The sequence below is a fragment of the Microcaecilia unicolor genome, chromosome 2, assembly GCF_901765095.1.
Source record: "Microcaecilia unicolor chromosome 2, aMicUni1.1, whole genome shotgun sequence".
Classification (NCBI taxonomy): Eukaryota; Metazoa; Chordata; class Amphibia; order Gymnophiona; family Siphonopidae; genus Microcaecilia; species Microcaecilia unicolor.
Window position 1 is genome coordinate 509732258 of NC_044032.1, and position 25336 is coordinate 509757593.

Here is a 25336-nt window from a genome sequence, read left to right on the forward strand (position 1 = left end):
ACAGTATGCCACGTTTCTGATATTTAGCTCTGTTTATATTTTTCCTTTTAAGATGAAATTACTGCCAGCTTCAGGAGATTTGGACCCCTGGTTGTAGACTGGCCTCACAAAGCAGAAAGCAAATCCTACTTTCCACCAAAAGGTAACGAGAATTGTTTCAAATTTCTGCATTCGATTTAAGATGGTCATCTTTGAAATGGCAAATTACTTGTTTTGTGGCATGGCCGCCTGCTAGGGCTAAAAGGTGATTGTCTGTTAGCCTCTAATGTCTCCACTTGTGCATTCTTCTAATGTATATATTGTCTCTGTAAAGAAGGCAGGAATAGAGTTTAAGCAATTAGTGCAGCACTAGGGGTCATTTGGGAAGTAGTCCAGGTTTCTTTCCCAATGAGGAGAAGAAATACTATTAGTTTTTATGCTTGGCTTCTACACCAATCCAGTTAAGCATGTTTGTTACTCTGGACTTATTATATGTTAGACTATAAAAGTAATTCTTTTAATTCACTATTTGTCTCAATTCTACTTGAGCAGAGCCTTATCAAATGGTTGAAATGTCTGGCTGATTTAGTTGTGCCTCCTGGCCCAGTATAGAAGTTATTGAGCAGGGAGCCACACACAAACCAAATCAGACTAGACTGAGCCTAACTTTGAATGGAGTGGGTTCTCGGATAGACGTGTGTTTTATGTTGTATACAGTGTGGAATTGATTTGGGGCAAGCTCAAAGTGGACAATTTTCCCAAAGGGAATGCATAGAGGGAAATCCAAGCACTTAAAGAAACGCGATACCTGAACAGAAGATATGAGGGGTTTTATCCACACACCATGGAGTGTTCCATTCAGAAATTATTTGGACTGAGCTAAGGAAGAGAGCCAAATGCAAGGCAGCAGTGGCCAAAATCAGAAAATAACAAGAAACAGCATAAGGAATGTCAAGTTAAATGCAAAACGCTGATAAGGAAGGCAAAGAGGGACTTTGAAGAAAAAAAAGATTGTGTTAGAGGCAAAAACACATAGAATTTTTTTAGGTATATTAAAAGCAAGAAGCCGGCAAAAGAATCAGTTGGACCGCTAGATGACTGAGGGGAAAAAAGGGGCAATCAAGGAAGACAAAGCCATATCGGAGAGATTAAATGAATTCTTTGTTTCGGTCTTCACCGAGGAAGATTTGGCAGTGATACCGGTGCCAGAAATGGTATTCGAAGCTGATGAGTCGGAGAAACTGAATGAAATCTCTATAAACCCAGAGGATGTAATGGGGCAATTTGACAAATTAAAGAGTAGCAAATCTCCTGGACCGGATGATATTCATCTCAGAGTACCGATAGAATTGAAACATGAAATGGCGGAACTATTACTAATATGTATATTATCTTTAAAGTCGAGCGTGGTACCAGAAGATTGGAGGGAAGCCTATGTAATGCTGATATTTTAAAAAGGTTCCAGAGGAGATCCAGGAAATTATAGACCAGTGAGCCTGACGTCAATGCCGGGCAAAATGGTAGAGACGATTATAAAGAACAAAATTACAGAGCATATTCAAAAGCATGGATTAATGAGACAAAGCCAGCATGGATTTAGTGATGGGAAATCTTGCCTCACCAATCTATTACATTTCTTTGAAGGGGTGAACAAACATGTGGATAAAGGCGAGCTGGTTGATATTGTGTATCTGGATTTTCAAAAGCCGTTTGACAAAGTACCTCATGAAAGACTCCAGAGGAAATTGGAGAGTAATGGGGATAGGAGGTAATTTCCTATTGTGGATTAAAAACCGGTTTAGATAGAAAACAGAGAGTAAATTAAATGGGTAAGTATTCTCAATGGAGAAGGTAAATAGTGGGATTCCTCGGGTCTGTGCTGGGACCGCTGCTTTTTAACATATTTATAAATAATTTAGAGATAGGAGTAACTAGTGAGGTAATTAAATTTGCTGATGACACAAAGTTATTCCAAGTTAAATCGCGAGAGGATTGTGAAGAATTACGACGATCTTACAAGACTGGGAGACTGGGCATCTAAATGGCAGATGACGTTTAATGTGAGCAAGTGCAAAGTGATGCATGTGGGAAAGAGGAACCCGAACTATAGCTACATAATGCAAGGTTCCACATTAGGAGACACCGACCAGAAAAGGGATCTCGGCGTCGTCGTTGATGATACGTTGAAATGCTCTGCTCAGTGTGCTGCAGCAGCTAGGAACACAAATAGAATGTTAGGTATTATTAGAAAAGGAATGGAAAACAAAAGTGAGGACGTTATAATGCCTTTGTATCAGTCCATGGTGCAACCGCACCGCGAATATTGTGTTCAATTCTGGTCGCCGCATCTCAAAAAAGATACAGTGGAATTAGAAAAGGAACAGAGAAGAGCGACGAAAATGATAAAAGGGATGGGACGACTTCCCTATGAGGAAAGGCTGAAGCATCTAGGCCTCTTCAGCTTAGAGAAGAGACAGCTGAGGGGGGAGATATGATAGAGGTCTGTAAAATAATGTAGAACGGGTAGACGTGAATCATTTGTTTACTCTTTCCAAAAATACTAGGACTAGGGGGCATGCGATGAAGCTATAATGTAGTAAATTTAAAACAAATCGGAGAAAATTGCTGAAAGGTGATGTAGATGGATCTTCGGTGTATCAAAATAGTCTTTAAAAAGACCGTTGTTGAATTGAACTTGCTTATCCGTCTGAAGTAAACTCATACACTCGCTACGGAGTGCTGAAATTAGCAAAAGACTATTTTGCTACACCGAAGATCAATCTTCATCACCTTTCAGCAATACTCAATGAATAAGACTCCTGATGCAGGCCTAACAGCTGAAACACAATGTTGTGTCAAGTCTTCATACTTGAATAAACTTCTTTACCAACGTACATCTTCCAGTCTTTGGCATCCTTGGTCACCCTCCCACTTTTTTTTTTGTTGTACTGTTGTTTACCGTGGGGCGTTTTGAGTTCTCTGTCTTTCGGCGGATCTTTTCTGGAATCTTGCCAGGTATTTGTGGCCTGGATTGGCCACTGTTGGAAACAGGATACTGGGCTTGATGGACCTATGTACTTATGCATAGAGAGGGAGAGATATAACCAGCGGAAACAAAGTGGTGATAATTCCGCTGTACAGGTAATTAATGAGGCCTCCCTTGGAGTACTGTGTTCAGTTTTAGAGTCATATTTCACCAAAGATATAAAGAGACTTGAAGCAGTTCATAGGAAAACATCTAAAATATGATGTGTGCTCCAAAAGTCATATGAGAAGAGACTTGAAGATAAGAATATGTATACCCTAGAGGGACAGAGGAGATATGAAAAAGATGATTAAATACTTGAAAGGTATTAATAAATTAGTGGAATGGAGGAGTAACCTAATGACTAGTACAGTGGGCAAGATCCTGGAGAACTGGGCTGAAATCCCACTGCAGCTCCTTCTTTTCCTTGGCAAGTCACATAAGTACATGACTATTATCACACTGGAACAGACCAAAGGTCCATCAAGCCTAGCATCCTGTTTCCAACAGTGACCCCAATCCAGGTCACAAATACCTGGCAAGATCCTGAAAAAGTTCAATACATTTTATGCTGCTTATCTCAGAAATAGCCGTGGATTTTCCCCAAGTCAATTTAATAATGGTCTATGGACTTTTTTCTTTAGGAAGCTGTCCAGACCTTTTTAAAACCCCGCTAAGCTAACCTCCTTTACCACGTTCTCTGGCAACAAATTCCAGAGTTTAATTACACGTTGAATGAAGAATAATTTTCTCCGATCCGTATTAAATTTACTACTTTGTAGCTTCATCGCATGCCCCCTAGTCCTAGTATTTTTGGAAAGAGTAAACAAACGATTCACGTCTACCCGTTCCACTCCATTCATTATTTCATAAACTTCTATCATATCTCCCCTCAACCATCTTTTCTCCAAGCTGAAGAGCCCTAGACGCTTCAGCCTTTCCCTTCATTGTCCTAGGTACAAAAAAGAGCCAGTAGGGACAGAGAAAATACCTGTATATTATTATCTGCTTTGGTTGTACCACATAAAGGCAATATATCAAATCCATGACCCTACCTTTGCCAAATGAATTTTTCCAAAAATAGAGAAACTGCATGGAGGTAAACGTAAAAGCAACATCAAGCAATTTTCACACAAAAAGTGGTGAATGTCTGAAATGCCCTCCGGGTGGAGGTGGTAGCGACAAAAAGAGTAATGTAATTCAAAAAGATGTATATAGCAAGAGGATAGAATCAGAGTATAGGGCATTTCCACTCAAAGCAATAGTTACAACCCTAAAAAAGAGGTATATCCTGCATGGAGTAGAAATTACATCTCTTAACCACCTTACTGGCAGACTAGAAAGGCCATGCTGGCCTTTATCTGCCGTTATTTAATATATCAATATGTGACTAACTTTGCCCGTAGAAAATGCTTGGGGAATATTCAAATGTTTTGAACTGTACAGATGTTTTGATGTATATGTTTGTAAACAGCATTGAATGGTTCTGAATCAGGCTTGTGGTATGTATGAACTGTTAAATAAAAACAAAATTACAGAGTGATTTCTGGGCCAGGGGAGGAAGCCATAGTTCCTAATTTTTCCATTGCAAATTCATGGAGTGGATGGTGTGGTAAACCGAGACTATGTAGAATGCCGTACTCTTTTATTTCAGGCTATCTCTAGTTTCTATGTGCTCTACCTGGGCGGTAGTGTCAATTTTGCATGAGCAGTAGCCCTACCATCGCTTTGTAAAAGGGCCCCTGAACTCTCCATTGCCCCAGGTACAAAAGACACCTTAAATTGTGTGCCCACTAGAGGCAGAGAAAGTACCTCCATATAAATGTGTACATCACTGTGTACACGTAGTAGTATGTCATGACCTCTGCCCTGCCATCGGGGCATGTTTCCCATCAGCACTGGGGGAGCGGCTTGGGGCCAAAAAGCTCCCACATATGCACTGCAACGGCATCTCTGTCCAATGCGACTTCCGCCGGCACGAGGGGGCAGCTTGGGGCAGAAGAACTCCCGCAGACGCACTGCGGAGGTGTTCCTGCTAGCTGCATGTTGACTGGCTGTCGGCAGTAGTGCACGCGCATCCACCTCTTCTTAAAGGGGCAGTCACCACTACTACCGGGTGAAGGCCGGGAGGCACCTCCACCCTCTGGGCGATATTTAAGCACCGCTCCTTCTCTTGTTCCCTGCCTCAGCAACAGGTTCTAGTCTTTTTCTCCCTGGCTGATGTGATCTGTCCTGCTCAACTTCAATTCTTGACCATCGCCTGTACTTGGATTTTGCCTTGCCTGACCTGACCATCACCTGCACCTGGATTTCACCTTTTCTGCCGCCTGACCATCGCCTGCACCTAGATTTCGCCTTGCCTGCCACCTTACCTGACCATCACCTGCACCTGGATTTCACCTTGCCTGCTGCCTGACCTGATCTGCACCTGGATTTCGCCTTGCCTGCCGCCTGACCTGATCTGCACCTGGGTTTCGCCTTGCCTGCCGCCTGACCTGACCATTGCCTGACTCTGGATTTTGCCTCATAGCCTTTACACGTTCCTGGAATCAGCTGTCTTCTGACCTACCCCTCTTACCAGGAAATGTTCTGTGGACCAAGTCCTGCCAGCCGCCTGAACTCGAGGGCTCGGCTCTTGAGGAACGGTGGTTGGTCCAGGTGAAGAGCCCTCAAGGATTCAAGTTCTCTTCTCCAAGCCAGAGTGTGACTTAGTGCTATAGAAATTATTATTATTAGTAGTAGTAGTAGTATATTGCATAGTACATTAATATGTAAACAAGAAAACAGTGTGGGGCCCTTTTACTAAGCCACGTAAGCGTCTAAGCACGGTCAACACTCGCCAAAATGGAGTTACTGCCCGACTACCGCATGGTTCTTTCGGTAATTTCATTTTTGGCGCGTGTCTGAAAAATATTTTTTTATTTTTGTGCTCGTAACGTACAGGTCATTACCACCCAAATTCTTTACCGCTAGGTCAATGGCTGGCAGTAAGATCTCAGACCCAAAATGGACATGCAGCAATTTTGATTTTGCCACATGTCCATTTTCGGCAAAATGCTTTTTTGCAGGTGCGCTAAAAAATGGATCGACGTACGCCCAAAACCTGCGCCTACATTACCGTAAGCCATTTTTCAGCGCACCTTAGTAAAAGGACCCCTATATAAACTGAACAGTCATGTAAATATGTACATATAGGACTAAATTCAATAAAGGCACCTAAAAAAGTTGGTGCTGAAAAAAATAATTCTTATTGCTATTCTATAAATGGTGTTCAAAGTTAGACTCTTGTTTATAGAGTAGTGTTTAGCGCTAGGAACCATTACTACTTTTAGGCATGATTGTTTACACTAATGAAACCCAGGTGTAAATCCCCTTAACTAAATCAGGCACAGATTCCCTTCATTCTATAATAACTTTCAAATTGTAGGACTGCCCCTGATCTGCGTATGGCCATGCCCCCTTTTTGGATAGGTGCATTAAATTTACATGGATTTCGCCCATGTAAATTTGCATGTGTAAATTTTAATTAATGCCAATTGGTGCTAATTACTAACTTTCAATTATCGGTGCTAATTGACTTAGTCAATTAAATTGCACTTTCATCCAAATTTGCGCACACATTTTTTATCGACTTTTATTTAACTTGTTTCCTTGTCATCAAGCAGATGAAGCCATTACGTATGGGTTGTGTCCATCAACCAGCAGGGGGAGATAGAGAGCACTCAACTTTTCACAGTGCCTCATGGCCAGCCAGCTCCACTGCCTCTTCAGTATTCTCTATCTCCCCAAGCAGGGTGGCTGCAGCTTCTTCGAGCTCCATCAAAAATCTGCCTGGGGGTGGCTCCTGGCTTGCCAGTTGTTAGCCGGGGTGTTAATATAGCAGCTTCACTTTGAAGGCACATAGGTTAGCCCTTTCCCTGCCTTACCCATGCCCCCGTGGATGTGGACATATTAGCTTGCTTTTCCCTGTCCTTTCCCACTCAGTGGATGCAGGCACATTGGTTCGCCTTTCCCTGCCTTTCCCACTCATCTGAGCCTCAGGAGTTCTTATTACCTCTGCTTTCCTCACAGCGTTAAAAAAAAAAAAATGGAACGTCTGAGGCCCCTTCTATTGTCCCCCCTGGTGAATTCTAGCCTGGGACTGCCCGCTGAGGATATTTTCCATGATAATTGGCATAAAGAAAAGCGTAGAAGGGCTAATTCCCCTTCAGATTGTGGTGCACCTCCTTCCCCCACCCCCCCCCCCCCCCCCCCCCTATGGTCGGCCTGTGAGGATTCAGAGAGTTCTGGCAGGCCTTCGTGGTCTGAGGAGCCAGAGTCAGGTGCAGAATTACCACAGGATCTGGATGATCCCTCCGCGGTGAGGATTTTCTACCATGATGAGCTGCCAGCGCTTATTTCAGATGCCCTACAGGTCCTTTCTATTGAAGAGCCTGACAGTGGCACGGCCTCCTCTGTGAATCTAGGATGGCTAGTTCCAAAAAGCCTGCTCGAGCCTTTCCTTTGCATGACTCCATCCAAGAGCTTATTTCCGCTCAGTGGGCTGACCCCGAGGGACCTTTGAAAGTTTCCAAGGCTATGGGGCAATTATACCCTCTGCGTGAGGAGCATTTGGCTCGCTTTGCAATGCCTAAAGTAGATGCCCTAGTCACTGCTGTGACAAAGAGAACTACCCTCCCTGTGGAAGGAGGAGTTGCCCTGAAGGATATACAAGACCGTAGGCTGGAAGCAGCACTTAAACGGTCCTTTGAAATTGCAGGTCTTACTGTTCGGGCGTCTGCATGCAGTTGTATGTTGCTAGAGCCTGCCTGGCGTGGTTGCAACAGGCAGTGGAACAGCCTGGAGATGGAGCGGAGCCCTTCTCGGATGTGGCTCCACGGCTGGAGTCGGCCTTGTTCTTTTTGGCTGATGCCCTTTATGATATTGTCAGAGCTTCGGCTAAACAAATGGCAGTAGCAGTGGCGGCTCGCCATCTTATTTGGCTACGACATTGGGCAGCGGACATGGCCTCTAAGCAAAGGTTGGTGAAGTTGCCCTTTCAAGGCCTTCTCCTGTTAAAGGCCTGGGAGATCCTAAACCCCAGCGCTTGCCCGAAGATAAGCTGAGGCCTTCCTCCAAGGGCCAGGCGGTCCACTCCTCTTACAGACCTCGCTTCCGCGAAGCTCGAAGGTACCGCCCAGGGCGTTCTGCTGGGTTCATTTCTCGTGCCCCTTTTTTCAGCAGAGGAACTCCTTTCGCTCGGACAAGCGTTCTGCAGCCACCGGCTCTAGGCCTGGAGTTCAGGGGCGACCCTCTCAATGATGGTGCGCCGGCCCCCTCCTCGATTCCTGTCATCGGAGGACGTCTTTCCCTCTTTGCCGAGGAGTTGGCCAATATTTCCTCAGATCAGTGGTTTCTGGACCTGATCAGAGATGGCTACAGAATAGAATTCAACGCCCCAGTAAGAGACGTGTTTGTGGTGTGCCGATGCGGTTCTGCTGCCAAACGGGTGGCGGTAGAGGAGACTTTGCAAGGTCTGATTCAGTTAGGGACCGTGTCCCCGGTACCTCCCGCCGAACATGGCTACGGCCGATACTCCATCTACTTTGTGGTGCCGCGAAAAGGTGGGTCTTTTCGCCCTATTCTGGACTTTAAAGAATTAAACAAGTCCCTGAGAGTGCGGCATTTCCACATGGAAACCCTGCGCTCCATCATTGCTTGCGGTACAGCCAGGAGAGTTTCTCACGTCTCTAGACCTGGAAGAAGCTTACTTACACATACCAATTTGGCCTCCACACCAGACGTTTCTGAGGTTTGCAGTGTTGGAGTTGAAAGCGGTGTTTCAGGTACTTCTGGCCTTTCAAGTGACCCTGGAAGGGATTGGCTGTCAGAGTGATGTCGGACAACACGACAGCAGTGGCCTACATAAATCGACAAGGCGGCACTCAGTGCAGAGCACTGGCCGCGCAGGCCGAACAGATTTGCCACTGGGCCGAGCTGCATCTTCAGTTTCTTTCTGCAGCTCACATTGCAGGTCAGAGCAACGTGCAAGCCGATTATCTAAGCAGGCATCAGATCAATCCAGCAGAATGGGAACTAGCAGACGAAGTATTCCTGCAGATATGTGCCAAATGGGGCAAGCCCGTGATGGATCTTATGGCGACAAGTTCAAATGCCAAAGTCCCCTGCTTCTTCAGCAGACGGAGAGATCCTCGCTTGGCAGGGTTGGATGCCTTGACTCAGACCTGGCCTCCGGGCCTACTATATGTGTTCCCTCCGTGGCCCTTGATAGGGCGCGGGCTCCTGCGGATTCGGCTGCACCCAGGAGAAGTGGTCCTCATCGCCCCGGATTGGCCCAGGAGGCCTTGGTATGCGGACCTCCGACAGATGCTAGTGGAGGCTCCCCTTCCTTTACCTCTGCTACCGAACCTGTTGTCACAGGGCCCGGTAGCCATGGAGGACGCCTGCCGCTTTGGTCTTATGGCATGGCGATTGAGAGGGCGCAATTGAGGGACAAAGGCTATTCAAACACAGTCATTTCCACTCTCCTGCAGGCCCGCAAGCGTTCCACTTCCGTGGCTTATGCCAGGATTTGGCGCCAGTTTGAGTCTTGGTGTGCTTCAAAAGCGATCACACCCATGCGGGCTCCTGTCTTGCTGATTCTGGACTTTTTGCAGGATGGTGTACAAATAGGCTTGGCCTATAATTCCCTGCGGGTGCAAGTGGCAGCGTTGGCCTCCCTTCGTGTTAAGGTTGAAGACGTGTCTTTAGCTGCTCATCCAGATGTGGCACGGTTTCTTAGTGGGGTGCTTCGGCTCCGGCCTTCCGTGCGAGCACCCTGTCCAGCTTGGAACCTGGGGCTAGTTTTGAAGGCCCTGCAGGCTTCTCCTTTTGAGCCGCTTCGGCGAGCATCGGAGAGAGATTTGACACTAAAGGCCGTTTTTTCTTGTGGCCATTACTTCGGTGAGGCGGGTGTCAGAGCTTCAGGCGCTGTCCTGTAGAGACCCATTTCTGCAATTCTCAGAGTCCGGGGTCACTGTTCAGACCGTGCCTTCCTTCATACCTCAGGTGGTTTCAGCGTTCACCTAAACCAGCCTATTTTCTTGCCCTCCTTTGATAAGGAGGAGTTTCCAGAATCTTTTGGACAATTGCACCTGTTGGATGTGGGCAGGACTCTGCTGCAGTATCTGCGAGTTACTATCTCTTTCAGGATCTATGATCATCTGTTTGTTTTGCTATCAGGTCCTCGCAGAGGGTCTCCAGCGCCTAAAGCCAGTATTGCCCGCTGGCTCAAAGAAACTATCTTTTCAGCTTATCTGCTTGCCGGCCGGTCTCCGCCTGTAGCCTTTAAGGCGCATTCTACCAGAGCGATTTCTTCCTCTTGGGCTGAAACTGGAGCACTCTCTCGTCAAGAGATATGCATGCAGTGCAGCAACATGGGCTTCTAAGCTCTCTTTTGCCCGACATTACAGGCTGGATGTGGCTGCTAGGAGGGATGCGCGTTTTGGAGCACAAGTGCTAGCGCGTGGTGTGACCTGTTCCCACCCTATATAGGGATTGCTTTGTTAAATCCCATACGTAATGGCTTCATCTGCTTGATGACAAGGAAGGGAAAATTAGGTTCTTACCTTGGTAATTTTCTTTCCTTTAGTCATAGCAGATGAAGCCATGAGCCCTCCCTGTATGAATGTCTGTATGCTGTGAATCTGTTTCAGGTTCTGTTCTTGTTTCCTGAAGTTCCTTCCTTGGGAGAAAGTTGGAACAGTCTTCAGGATTCATGTTCACTTATAGGAGGATGAGTCCATTCACTCCAGTTTATGTTTTGGAGGATGTTTATTCCCTCCAGGAGGTTGCGTGTATCCCCTCCAGTTATACAATAAGGAGGATGAGTTTATTCCCTCCAGGAGGATGTGTTCATTCCCTCCTTTTGAGTTCATGCCCTTGTTAAGGGGCCATCGTTCGCTGTGAGGAAAGTTCATGTTATTCCCATTGCGGTTTGCCATACTGCTTTGGAAGCTTCAAATACTGAAGAGGCAGTGGAGCTGGCTGGCCATGAGGCACTGTGAAAAGTTGAGTGCTCTCTATCTCCCCCTGCTGGTTGATGGACACAACCCATACGTAACCATTTCAGAACATTTCTATTTATGCCTAAATGATCTAATTCCAAAAGCATAATGTGTCCCACAAGGTCAACCTCTAAGGTAGATCAAATTACAGTAATAATGCTTTGCCATTTTTTGACATTATACGACAGGCAGAATCACAGATGAAAATAACTACTGTCTCCATATTGTGCCACGTTCTAAAGCTCGATTGGGTGATATGTAAAATGTCATGATTTGTTTATTAGATATGCATTTAGTTGCAAGACCACCAATCCTTCCATTAATTTAACAAAAAAATGGAATTCTTAACCAGTCTAGTTTGATACAGGGTCCCTAGATTATTTCGTATCCTTTACAATAGTTGTTATAATAATTTCTCCTTTCAGGATTAGGAGAGTAGATGTTGAACCCATCTATATAAAATAATAAACTCTTGAGGAGGGGTTGACATAAGAACAGGAGGAGAGGAATCCAATACACAATAGGATTTTTAATACTTATGAAACAGTCTTAAATACAGGTCAATCAATAGTTAAAAAATCTGACCAATTCCTGTCACTAGCTATTTCTGATGAATTCGATGCAGTATCATTAAATTGTGACATATTAATAAATAAAGCCATAACCTTCAACACGTTATTGTGAAAAAAAGGCTGCCAGCTCTGAGGCTGTTAGAACTGTAACTTTGATGTAGTTAACTGAGAAGTATCAGATAATTGGTTGTTGAGATGGACATGAGGGAAGCCACTGCTTGCCCCGGGATTGGTAGCATGGAATGTTGCTACTAATTGGGTTTTTGCCAGGTACTTGTGACCTGGATTTTCCACTCTTGGAAGCAGGATACTGGGCTAGAGGGACCATTGGTCTGACCCATTATGGCTATTATGTTCTTATTTCATAACAAATTGAAAGAGCTTTTGTATTAGATTAATTTCTATGAATTTAGTTTCTGTGTGTTACATGCTAATAGTTTCTTTATTTTCTAGGGTGAAAAATACCTATGTGCAGTACATGTATTTGTATTTTTGGTTGCTACAGGTTATGCATTTCTTCTTTTCCAAGAGGAGAGCTCTGTTCAGGCACTGATTGATGCTTGCATCGAGGAAGATGGAAAGCTCTATCTGTGTGTTTCTAGCCCTACCATCAAGGACAAGCCAGTAAGTAAACAGCAAATGGCCTTCAGACTGTAGCTGTCATCTGTTGAAGGATGCTTCAGAGAGAAATATAGAGAAAAAAATCAAATACAAGCTAACGTTGGCAGAGTTCAGCATCTGGGTTGATATAAAATTGTAGTGTCTTAAATGAATGGGATTAAAATGAAATAACTAGATTTATGAACAGTTTAATGGGGTTGTGGGAACTGACAGTTTATTCAGACTGAACATGCCAAGGCTGCAATGTTTCAAGATTCTCAAGTAGCATGGATTTTTTTTCTTTTATCAAATAGGTTCAGATCCGTCCCTGGAACTTGAGTGACAGTGACTTCGTAATGGATGGTTCACAACCTCTTGACCCTCGAAAAACCATTTTTGTTGGGGGTGTGCCTAGACCGTTAAGAGCTGGTAAGTGTAGGATGGTGCAGCCCTGTACTATTTGCCATTTAAACACATTATTGAAAACCATCTGAAGTTTAGTCCTGAGAAAGAGAAGGAGACATTTTAGCTTAGTTTTCTAAGAAAGTGTCTTTGCAAGATTAGTGCTGTTCCCTGTAACCTTTGAACCACTCACCTACTTGCATTTAGCTTTGTGTTACAGGTAGTAGAAAGTGCCCCCCAGTTTACATAGTAAATGACGGTCCATCCAGTCTGCCCAACTTAGTTTTCCCTTTTGCATCAACTTCCCTGACATCATCTCCACCCCCCCCCCCCCCCACCCCTTTAGGGACATAAGCCATTTCAGTTGAAATATCAGAAAAGTTAGAACACATGTCAAAACTCCTTGCTATTAATTGGCCTTGCATTCCTAAAGCTCCTCTGTTCGCTAGCAGACTGTTACCTAGATTACTATATTTAAAACTGTCCCAAATGTTGTTTAATGATGCAACTGTGTAATACGTACATGATGACACTGGTATAGAAGTTAGGCCTCGTGAAATATTCACACATCTGGTTTTGTTTTGGGTTTTTTGTCTCCAGTAAGTAGTAGTATGCTGTGAACAAAAGAATTCGATAATACAGCTGATACAAACTCACCAGTGGTCATAGGATGTAGAGAATTTGTGCAGCATCTTTAGAAAATGAAAATTTAGATGCGAAAAGAAAAATGCATATATAGGCAACCCTGTCCTTCAAGGGCTGCAAAAGGTTTGGTGTCCAGGATTATTTTTATCTAAATAGCTCTGAATTTCTGCCCTGTCCATTATTGCCATAATGGAGCAGACCGAAGGTCCATCAAGCCCAGCATCCTATTTCCAACAGTGGCCAATCTAGGTCACAAGGACCAGGCAAGATCCCAAAAAAGTACATTTCTTGTCATCAAGCAGATGCAGCCATTACAGATGGGTTGTGTCCATCAACTAGCAGAGGGAGATAGAGAGCACACTTTTTTCAGTGCCTCATACCAGCTTGCTCCACTGCCTCTCTTCAGTATTCTCTATCTCCCCTAGCAGAGTGGCTGCAGCTTCTTCGAGCTCCATCTAAAATCTGCCTGGAGGTTGCTCCTGTGCTTTTGCCAGTTGTTAGCAGGGGTGTTGGAGGCTATAGCAGCTTCACTTTAAAGGCACATAGGTTTGCCCTTCCCTGCCTTACCCATACTTCCGTTGATGTGGACACATTGCTTAGCTTTCCCTGTCCTTCCCAACCAACAGTGGATGCAGGCACATAGGTTCGCCCTTTCCCTGCCTTTCCCACTCACCTGAGCCTCTGGAGTTCTATTTACCTCTGCTTTCCTCACAGCGTTTAAAAAAAAAAAAAAAAGGAACAGAGGTTTTTCCTTGCCTTTTTCTGTGGGACCGGAACTGTGATACTCGATCCAGTGAGGTAAGAGTGTTTTCTGACTCCTCTGGGGTGGGCCCGCGATCGGGGCGATTTGGCGCGAACCACCATTTTGAATTTTACCGCCGTTTTCGGCGATGGCTGCGTAGACAGTAAAGCGCTGTTCCAAGTGTGGCAAGCGCAGATCAGCAGCGGGGCTCTGTAAATCGTGCTGTACAGACGTTAGAGCCGGCCCGAGCATGGCGAGCGATGATTCTTCGCGCTCTGAGCTGGCAGCGGACGCCATTTTGAATTTACCACATGGCACGACCTCCGCTGAGACGGAGAGTCCTGAGCCCGGGGGGAGGCCTTGGAGTGAGGCTGATATGAGAGCTACTAGCCCCGGCAGAGATCCGGGTGCCCAGGGTGAGTTTTTCTCCCCTGATTTTGTCTTATTAATGCATAAAGCATACATACTTAAAACAGCTCTCCCACAAAGCCCTGCAGGGGCCTCTTCTAATGCCCCCCCCCCCCCCCCCCCCCCCCGGTGGATTCTAGCCTGGGTATGCCCTCTGAGGTGTTATTCCCTGATAATTGGCAGAATATGAAGCGCAGAAGGGCTCTTTCCCCTTCAGAGAGTGCTGCACCTCCATTCCTCCCCCCCCCCCCCCCCCCCGTGGTCGGGCGCGAGGATTCGGAGGACTCTGGCAGGCCTTCATGGTCTGAGGAGCCAGAGTCTGGTGCTGAAATGACTCAGGATCTGGACGATCCCTCCGCGGTGAGGATTTTCCACCGTGATGAGCTGCCAGCGCTTATTTCTGATGCCCTGCAGGCTCTCTCTATTGAGGACCCTGCCAGTGGCACAGCCTCCTCTGTGAATCCTAGGATGGCTAGTACCAAAAAGCCTGCTCGAGCCTTTCCTTTGCATGACTCCATCCAAGAGCTTATTTCGGCTCAATGGGCTGACCCTGAGGGACCTTTGAAAGTTTCCAGGGCTATGAGGCAATTATACCCTCTGAGTGAGGAGCATATGGCTCGTTTTGCTATGCCTAAAGTGGATGCCCTAGTCACAGCTGTGACAAAGAGAACTACCCTCCCTGTTGAAGGAGGTGTTGCCCTGAAGGATATTCAAGACCGTAGACTGGAATCAGCACTTAAACGGTCATTTGAAATTGCAGGTCTCACTATTCGGGCGTCTGCATGTAGTTGTTATGCTGCTAGAGCCTGCCTGGCTTGGTTGCAACAGGCAGTGGAACAGCCCGGTGATGGAGAGGAGCCCTTTTCAGATGTGGCTCCGCGGATGGAGTCGGCCTTGTCCTTTCTTGCTGACGCCCTTTATGATATTGTCAGAGCTTCGGCTAAACACATGGCAGTAGCAGTGGCGGCTCGCCGTCTTCTTTGGCTACGGCATTGGGCGGCGGACATGGCCTCTAAGCAAAGGTTGGTGAAGTTGCCCTTTCAAGGCCTTCTCCTGTTTGGTGAGGAGTTGGAGAAAATTGTGAAGGGCCTGGGTGAGGCTAAACCCCAGCGCTTGCCCGAAGATAGGCCTCGGCCTTCCTCTAAGGGTGCGGCGGTCCACTCCTCTTACAGACCTCGCTTCCGTGAAGCTCGAAGGTACCGCCCGGTGCGTTCTGCTGGGTTCACTTCTCGTGCCCATTTTCAGCAGAGGAACTCCTTTCGCTCAGACAAACGTTCCACAGCCACTGGCTCAAGGCCTGGAGTTCAGGGGCAACCCTTTCAATGATGGTGCGCCGGCCCTCTCCTCGAGTCCTGTCATCGGAGGACGTCTTTCCCTCTTTGCCGAGGAGTGGGCCAACATTTTCTCAGATCAGTGGGTCTTGGACCTGATCAGAGACGGTTTCAGAATAGAATTTGACGCCCCTGTAAGAGACGTGTTTGTGGAGTCCCGATGCGGTTTCTGCCGCCAAACGGGCGGCGGTAGAGGAGACTTTGCAAAGGTCTGATTCAGATAGGGGCCGTGTCCCCGGTACCTCCCGCCGAGCATGGCTGCGGCCACTACTCCATCTACTTTGTGGTGCCGCGAAAGGAGGGTCTTTTCGCCCTATTCTGGGCTTAAAAGAATTAAACAGTCCCTGAGAGTGCGGCATTTTCACATGGAAACCCTGCGCTCCGTCATTGCGGCGGTACAGCCAGGAGAGTTTCTCACGTCTCTGGACCTGAAAGAAGCTTATTTGCACATACCAATTTGGCCCCCGCACCAGAAGTTTCTGAGGTTTGCGGTGATGGGAAAGCATTTCCAGTTCCGGGCCTTGCCTTTTGGCCTCGCCACAGCTCCCCACACCTTTTCGAAGGTTATGGTGGTGGTAGCTGCCTTTCTAAGGCGAGAGGGTATTCGGGTTCACCCGTACCTGGACGACTGGCTCATTCGAGCAAACTCTGCTGCAGAGAGTCAGCATGTAACAGCCAGAGTGGTCTCAGTACTTCAATCTCTGGGCTGGGTCGTCAATTTGGCCAAAAGTCACCTGACCCCCTCGCAGTCTCTAGAATATTTGGGGGCCAGGTTCGACACAGCCTCGGGGTATGTGTACCTACCCGAGCAAAGGCGGTGCAAGCTTCAGAATCAGGTCCGTCTGCTCCTGAGGATGCCCCGCCCGCAAGCTTGGGACATTGTCCAGCTGCTTGGATCGATGACGGCCACCATGGAACTGGTGCCCTGGGCGAGAGCGCACCTGAGACCTCTACAGTATGCTCTACTCCAAAGATGGTCTCCAGTATCTCAGGATTATCAATGCAGACTCTCTTGGCTCCCTGCGGCCCGACTCAGTATGGAGTGGTGGCTCTCAGACAGCATGCTGCGGCGAGGAATGGCGCTGGCACTCCCCGATTGGTGCCTAGTGGTGACAGATGCCAGCCTGAAAGGCTGGGGCGCACATTGCAAGGGGAAGCATACCCAGGGTCTATGGACACCCGAGGAGTCGGAGTGGTCCATCAACCGCCTAGAGTTGAAAGCGGTGTTTCAGGCGTTTCTGGCTTTTCAAGTGACCCTGGAAGGATTGGCTGTCAGAGTGATGTCGGACAACACGACAGCAGTGGCCTACATCAATCAACAAGGCGGCACTCAGTACAGAGCTCTAGCCGTGCAGGCCGAACAAATTTGCCACTGGGCTAAGTTGCATCTACAGTTTGTCGGCAGGTCACATTGCAGGTCAGAGCAACGTGCAAGCCGATTATCTAAGCAGGCATCAGATCGATCCAGCGGAGTGGGAACTTGCAGACGAAGTATTCCTGCAGATATGTGCCAAGTGGGGCAAGCCCTTGATGGATCTAATGGCGACAAGCATCAATGCCAAAGTCCCGTGCTTTTTCAGCAGACGGAGAGATCCTGGCGCGGCGGAGTTGGATGCCTTGGCTCAGCCCTGGTCAACGGGCCTACTGTATGTGCTACCTCCGTGGCCCTTGATAGGGCGAGTGCTCCTGCGGATTTGGCTGCATCCAGGAGAAGTGGTTCTCGTCGCCCCGGATTGGCCCAGGAGGCCTTGGTATGCGGACCTCCGACAGATGCTCATAGAGGATCCCCTACAGTTACCTCTGGTTCCCAACCTGTTGTCACAGGGTCCGGTGACCATGGAGGACGCCGGCCGATTTGGTCTTATGGCCTGGCGATTGAGAGGGCGCAATTGAGAGACAAAGGCTATTCTAATAAAGTAATTACCACTCTCCTGCAAGCCCGCAAGCGTTCCACTTCCGTGGCTTATGCCAGGATTTGGCGCCAGTTTGAAGTCTGATGTGCTTCCAAAGAGATCACAACCCTGCGGGCTCCTCTCTCGCCGATTCTGGACTTTTTGCAGGATGGAGTACAAAAAGGCTTGGCCTATAATTCCCTGCGGGTGCAAGTGGCAGCGTTGGCCTCCCTGTGTGGCAAGGTTGAAGGCGTGTCTTTAGCTGCTCATCCAGATGTGGCACGGTTTCTTAGAGGGGTGCTTCGGCTCCGTCCTGCCATGCGTGCACCTTGTCCAGCTTGGAACCTGGGGCTAGTGCTGAAAGCCCTTCAGGGTGCTCCCTTTGAACCGCTTCGGTGTGCTTCAGAGACAGATTTGACACTGAAGGCCATCTTTTTAGTGGCCATTACTTCGGCGAGACAGGTGTCAGAGCTCCAGGCGCTGTCCTGTAGAGACCCTTTTCTGCAATTTTCAGAGTCCGGGGTCACAGTTCAGACCGTGCCTTCCTTCTTGCCTAAGGTGGTTTCAGCGTTTCACCTAAACCAACCTATTTTATTGCCCTCCTTTGTCAAGGAGGAGTTTCCAGAATTTTTTGGGCAATTGCACCTGTTGGACGTGCGCAGGACTCTGCTGCAGTATCTGCGAGTTACTAACTCTTTCAGGACCTCTGATCATCTGTTTGTTTTGCTATCAGGTCCTCGCAGAGGGTCTCCAGCATCTAAAGCCACTATTGCCCGCTGGCTCAAAGAATCTATCTTTTCAGCTTATTTGCTTACCGGCCAGCCTCCGCCTGATGCCTTTAAGGCGCATTCCACTAGAGGAATTTCCTCTTTTTGGGCTGAAACTGGAGCACTCTCTCTTCAAGAGATTTGTAGTGCAGCAACATGGCTTCTAAGCTCTTTTGCCCGACATTACAGGCTGGATGTGGCTGCCAGGAGGGACGCACATTTTGGAGCGCAAGTGCTGGCGCGTGGTGTGGCTTGTTCCCACCCTATCTAGGGATTGCTTTGATACATCCCATCTGTAATGGCTGCATCTGCTTGATGACAAGGAAGGGAAAATTAGGTTCTTACCGTGATAATTTTTTTTTCCTTTAGTCATAGCAGATGCAGCCATGATCCCTCCCTGTCTGATTGCTATCTGCTGTAAATCTATTTCAGGTTCTGTTCATGTTTCCTGGAGATTCCGTCCTTGGGAGAAAGTCGGAAAACAGTCTTCAGGATTCTTGTTCAATTAAAGGAGGATGACTTAATTCCCTCCAGTTTCATGTTTTGGAGGATGAGTTTATTCCCTCCGGGAGGATGAGTTTATTCCCTCCAGTTATGTCTCAGTGGTGGATGAGTTTATGCCCTCTGGGAGGATGTTTCATTCCCTCCATTCTGAGTTAATGCCCTTTGTTGTAGGGCCATCGTTCGCTGTGAGGAAAGCTCATGTTATTCCCATTGCGGTTTGCCATACTGCTTTGGAAGCTTCAAATACTGAAGAGAGGCAGTGGAGCAAGCTGGTATGAGGCACTGAAAAAAGTGTGCTATCTCCCTCTGCTGGTTGATGGACACAACCCATCTGTAATGGCTGCATCTGCTATGACTAAAGGAAAGAGAATTATCATGGTAAGAACCTAATTTTCCCATATATTTTATGCTGCTTATCCTAGAAATATGTAAAAACAAAAAACTGTTTGGCTTGACTTCCTCCAATTGTAAGTATAGGCTACTAGAAAATATATACTGAGGAGAAAGTCACTAAGAATACTTGCAGTTAACAACCAGGTGGAGTCTCATATCACTTGGCACGGATATTCATATCACTCCCCTGGTGACTCTATCAACGTGCATAGGTTTAATCATCGACTAAAAAACCACCTCCACCCTAATGTTGTAATTGCAATAATAATGACTTATTTTCCCACACCATCATGTGCAAGTATGTAAATATACAAAAAGATACTTAGCTTAGGGAGCATGTATACTCCATCATTCAGACTGGCGTGATGATTAAACCTATGCACGTTGATAGAGTCACCAGGGAGTGATATGAATATCCGTGCCAAGTGATATGAGACTCCACCTGGTTGTTAACTGCAAGTATTCTTAGTGACTTTCTCCTCAGTATATATTTTCTAGTATCCTAGAAATAAGCAGTGGATTTTCCCCAAGTCCATTTTAATAATGGTCTACGAACTTTTCCTTTAGGAAGACATCCAAACCATTTTTTAAACCCTGCTGAGCTAACTGCTTTTACTAGATTCTCTGGCAGCGAGTTCGAGTTTTTAATTATACATTGAGAGAAGAAAAATTTTCTCTGATTCATTTTAAATTTACTACTTTGTAGCTTCATTGTGTGCACCCTAATCCTAGTATTTTTGGAAAGAGTAAACAGTCGATTCATATCTACCCGTTCCACTCCATTATTTTATAGACCTCTATCATAGCTCCCCTCAGGCATCTTTTCTCCAAGCTGAAGAGCCCTAGCCGCTTTAGCCTTTCCTCATAGGGAAGTCATCCCATCCCCTTTATCATTTTCGTTGCCCTTCTCTGTACCTTTTCTAATTCCACAATATCTTTTTTTGAGATGCAGTGACCAAAATTGAACACACTATTCGAGGTGCGGTCGTACCAATGAGCGATACAAAGGCATTATAATGTCCTCATTTTTGTTTTCCATTCCTTTCCTAATAATACCTAACATTCTGTTTGCTTTCTTAGTCGCCACTGCACACTGAGCAAAGAGTTTCAACGTATCATCAACGATGACGCCTAGATCCCTTTCCTTGTCGGTGACTCCTTGCATTACATAGCTATAATTCGGGTTCCTGTTTCCCACCTGCATCACTTTGCACTTGCTCACATTAAATGTCATCTGCCATTTAGATGCCCAGTCTCAGTCTTCTAAGGTCCTCTTGTAATTTTTCACAATCCTATCGCGATCTAACAACTTTGAATAACTTTGTGTCATCTGCAAATTTAATTACCTCATTAGTTACTCCCGTCTCCAGATCATTTATAAATATGTTAAAAAGCAGCAGTCCCAGCACAGAACCCTGGGGAACCCCACTATCTACTTTTCTCCATTGAGAATACTGACCATTTAACCCTACTCTCTCTTGTCTAGCTTTTAACCAGTTTTTAATTCACAATAGGACACTACCTCCTATCCCATGACTCTCCAATTTCCTCTGGAGTCTATCATGAGGTACTTTGTCAAACACCTTTATCCACGTTTGTTCACCCCTCTTGGCCCTTCCACACATAACCAGTTAAATTTTAGTTAAAATCTCCCTATTTGTGATTTCAAAAATATAACATTCAATTTAACATACAACTACCAAAGTGCTTTGTAATTTTCAATAACAATCACTAGAACAATCACATTCTCATTTTTTTCCTTCAGGGGTCTATATTCTTATAACCCCTGAACTGTCTGTAAGATGCTTGCACTTCCCCCTTCCAACCACCCCCTCCCAAGTCCACACATTCTTATATCCCTTGTCTTTTCAGGGGCTCTCTTCTTCCTTCCTTCTTCCCCCCCCCCCCCCCCCCCCCCCCCCTGCTTCCCTTCCATACTGTTTTAGAACCAAGCTTCACACTCTCAGGGGCAATGGAACATAGTCTTCCTGCATGTATAGGAATGCTCCCCTGAGTTTTGGGGCGATCTTCACTTCCTGCTTTTCCATGGTTATAAAACCAATATGATTTATGTATCCAACTCCAGAAGGAGGGCAGCTTTCCCTGTACCCAGCATTAGCCACCTTTTGTACAAATAACCACTCTAGAACTTTCACTTTGTCCAGTAAACCTACTGAGTCAAACTTGTTTTCTAAGAGGATAAGCAGGCCATTGTATTCTCACAGATGGGTGAAGTCATCTGACGGAGCCCAGTGTGTATGCTGATTAGTGATACTTAGATCTTTCTGGCTGGTGCCTTCCCACCCAACGCGTGAGCCCGGGTCACTCAGTCTTCATTTTTTCCATGGAACAGGGAGGACATGTCTTCATGTTCTCATCCTATATAATAAAACGCACCTCCTACATTCTGAAGCTGACTGCATGGCTGAGGCATTCCTGCTCTCTGTATCCATCTCCTGATGTATCCCTGAATTGACGTCACGTACTTCCGGGTTCGTCACAAGCTGAAGTGACCAACCACACAAGGTTTCTCAGCTTCAGAATGTTGGAGGTGCATTCTATTAAGTAGGATTGGTCAGTTACTTGAAGCACAGCCAGAGCTCAGCATCCTGCACAGTAACGCTCAGATGCCTCTCCGTGGTGTCTCCTTTTTCGCTGCCCACCTGCAACTCACTGTCCACGGCGCTGATCAGCTGATCGACGTGGCACTGATGCAGACTCTTTCTGCCGCCAGCGCCACTTTCCACAGGTCCAGCGCTCATTCTCTCGCCACGCTCATGTGAGACACCACAGCAACGCACACGAATGGAGCCAAGTACAACCTCGCAACAAGCTCTCCACGGCGCTGATCAGCTGATCAACACGGCACTGAAGCAGACTCTTCCCACCGCCAGCGCCTCTATCCACGGGTTCAACGCTCATTCTCTTGCCACGCCCATGCGAGACACCACAACAACGCACGCGTGCGGAACCAAGTACACCCTCGCACCAAATTAGCTTCACACGGTTCCCTTTCCCCTTCCCCTTTCAGATATGCCCGCGTCTCGCCAAACACAGCACCACATGGGCCACATCAAAGAATCGACCGCAAATCAGGTAAAATTTCAGCCTCAGTCTCCTCCCAGTTCAACAGTACCCCCCCCCCCCCAGGGGGGAAGGGGCTCCTGAGACCAGAGAAGGGGGTTGGAGGGGGTTCTGACACCAGAGGGGAGGTGGTCCAGAGACCTCAGGGGGGGAGGGGGGGAAGGGGGTCCTGAGACCAGAGGGAGGGAGGGGGGGGCCTGACACCAGAGAGAGGGAGGGGGTCCTGACACCAGAGAGAGAGGGAAAGGGCCTGACACCAGAGAGAGAGAGGGAGGGAGGGGGGCCTGACACCAGAGAGGGGGGGCCTGAAAATTCTAGGAGTCACCATTGATCGAAACCTCACTCTTGATACCCACGTGAAAAAGAGTAAAACCTCACTTCCCGAGATACATCTTCCGTACCCTGGTACAATCAATGGTAATAAGTCATCTGGACCACTGCAATACACTGTACGTCAGATGCAAAGAACAGACAATCAAAAAACTCCAAACTGCCCAGAATACGGCCGCCAGACTCCATATTTGGGAAAAACTAAATATGAAAGTGCAAAACCCCTAAGAAAGAAACTTCACTGGCTCCCACTTAAGGAATGCATTGCGTTCAAGATCTGCACGATTGTACACAAAATCATTCATGCAGACGCCCCAATCTACATGCCAAACCTAGTGGACCTATCTCCCAGAAATGCCACAAGATCATCCTGCAAATTTCTCAACCTGCACTACCCCAGCTGCAAAGGACTTAAATACAAGCTGATGCATGCCACTACCTTCTCTTACATGAGCACGTAGTTATGGAATGCATTACCTACAGACTTGAAAGCAATCAACGAAACAACTATCTTTCGAAAATCTCTGAAAACATTCTTCAATAAGGCCTACAATGAGAGCCTATTACCTCACTGTCACCTCACCAACCCACTCAGTTATGAACGCCCACCTTCTATAAATACCCTAATCACTCTCTTCCTTCTTCCCTCTTCCCTTCCTCGATCGCTTCACATTACTAATTGTAACTGATATCCTGGAATAACAATGTTAACAAATCTGTGTAAGCCACATTGAGCCTGTAAATAGGTGGGGGAATGTGGGATACAAATGCAATAAATAATAATAATAGTCTGCATAGATATAGCAAGGGACATTATACCTTTCTAGTAAAAATCCTGAAGGTTGAAGTAGCACATTGAATAGAGACAGCAATAAAGAGGAACCTTGCGGGACTCCATAACCAGGATTCCAGCAAACAGAAAGGTTACCATCTTTTCTGAACAATTTACCTTTATCACATATTCCAATCTCACTCAGTCTGGTCAAAAGAATATCATGATCAACCAGATCAAATGTGCAAGACAGGTCTAATTGAACCACCACAGCTTCTTTTCTCAATGTCCTAGAAGACCCCCCAGTGGCTTCAAAAGGTGCACCCAATGTAATCGGGTGATTTCTGTGATGGACCCACACTGTTGGTGCATTGAGTACCTTGAGCCTGACCATGAGCCTAACTACTGTTCTCTCTGTTTATAAATGCACCCAGAGAGACTTTTTGGCTCCTCAAAGACCAGTACATGTTTATTCATTCCAAATATAAGTCTGTCTGCTGTGTTTTGAGCAGTCTGGAGTTTCTTTATGATTTGTTCTTTGCATCCCGCATAGATACTGTTGCAGTAGTCTAGATGACTTAGTACCATAGATTGTACCAAGTTGCGAAATATTTCTCTCGGGGGGGGGGGGGTGGAGGTTTCACTCGTTTGAGCTTCCACATTGAGTGGAACATTTTCTTCGTTGTAGCTTTCACTTGGCTCTCTAGTGTGAGGTTTCGGTCGATTATGACTCCGAGAATTTTCAGGCTGTCTGAGATAGGGAGGGTGTAGTCTGAGGTGGTTATGTTGGTGGGTTTGTTCGTGTTATATTGGGATGAGAAGATGAGACTGTGTGTTCTTTTTGCGTTGTTTTAGTTGAAATGCATTGCCCATGAGTTCATGATGTTTAGGCTGAGATTGATTTCTTTGGTGATTTCTGTAAGGTCCTGTTTATATGGGATGTAAATTGTGACATCGTCTGCGTATATGAAAGGTTTGAGGCCTTGATTGAATAAGGGCTAGTGGGGTCATCATTAGGTTGAAAAGGAGTGGTGATAGTGGTGATCCTTGAGGTACCCCACATTACTTTCCATGGTGATGATATGTTCGAATTTGATTTCGCTTGATATGTTCTATTGGTTAGGAAACTCTTGATCCAGCTAAGTACACTTCCACCAATCCCGAAATATTCTAGGATGCTTAGTAGTATGTTGTGATTTACCATGTCGAATTGTAGGAGAAGTACGCTTTTGCCTGTTGCAATCTCTTGTTTGAATTTTCGGTGCTGTGGTTGGAGCGGAATCCTGATTGTGATTTGTGCAGTATTGTGAATTTGTTTAAGTAGTCAATTCGTTGTTTAGTTACCATGCTTTCCATCAGTTTGACTACTAGTGGGATTGATGCTACTGGGCGGTAGTTGGTGATATCATTTGTTTTTTTTCTTGGTATCTTTTGGTATTGGGGTGAGTAGGATATTGCCGTTTTCCTTAGGGAAGAGACCATGTTGAAGCATGTAGTTTAAGTGGGATGTGAGGTCTGTTGTGAAGCGGTGGGGAGCGGATTTTAATAGGTGACTAGGGCAGATGTCTAATTTACAATGAGTCATGGAGAACTTATTAATCGCTTGGTTGACTGCTTCAGCGGTGAGTGGAAGGAAGCTTGTCCAGAATCTGTTCGCTGGATATTCATCGTGGACTGGGTCCATACAGTTGATGAAATTTCCGATGTTGGTGCTGTTCTGAGGTAACGTGTTGCGTAGGTTTACAGTTTTTTTCTTTGAAGTATTTGACAAGTTTATCTGCAGGTGGGATATCTGTGTTGGTTGTGGTGACCACAGTGGTGTCTAGTAGTTTGCCCACTAGTTGA

The 25336-nt window shown here is 46.3% G+C and overlaps 1 protein-coding gene across 1 annotated transcript in view; it reads left to right on the plus strand.

Annotated features, from left to right (window-relative positions):
- CPEB2 (cytoplasmic polyadenylation element binding protein 2) overlaps positions 1–25336 on the plus strand; it is a 226951-nt gene that overhangs the window by 160555 nt on the left and 41060 nt on the right. The window contains 3 exon segments of the mRNA XM_030191195.1: positions 53–142; positions 12127–12245; positions 12536–12650. Coding sequence (XP_030047055.1) covers positions 53–142; positions 12127–12245; positions 12536–12650 — 324 coding nt within the window.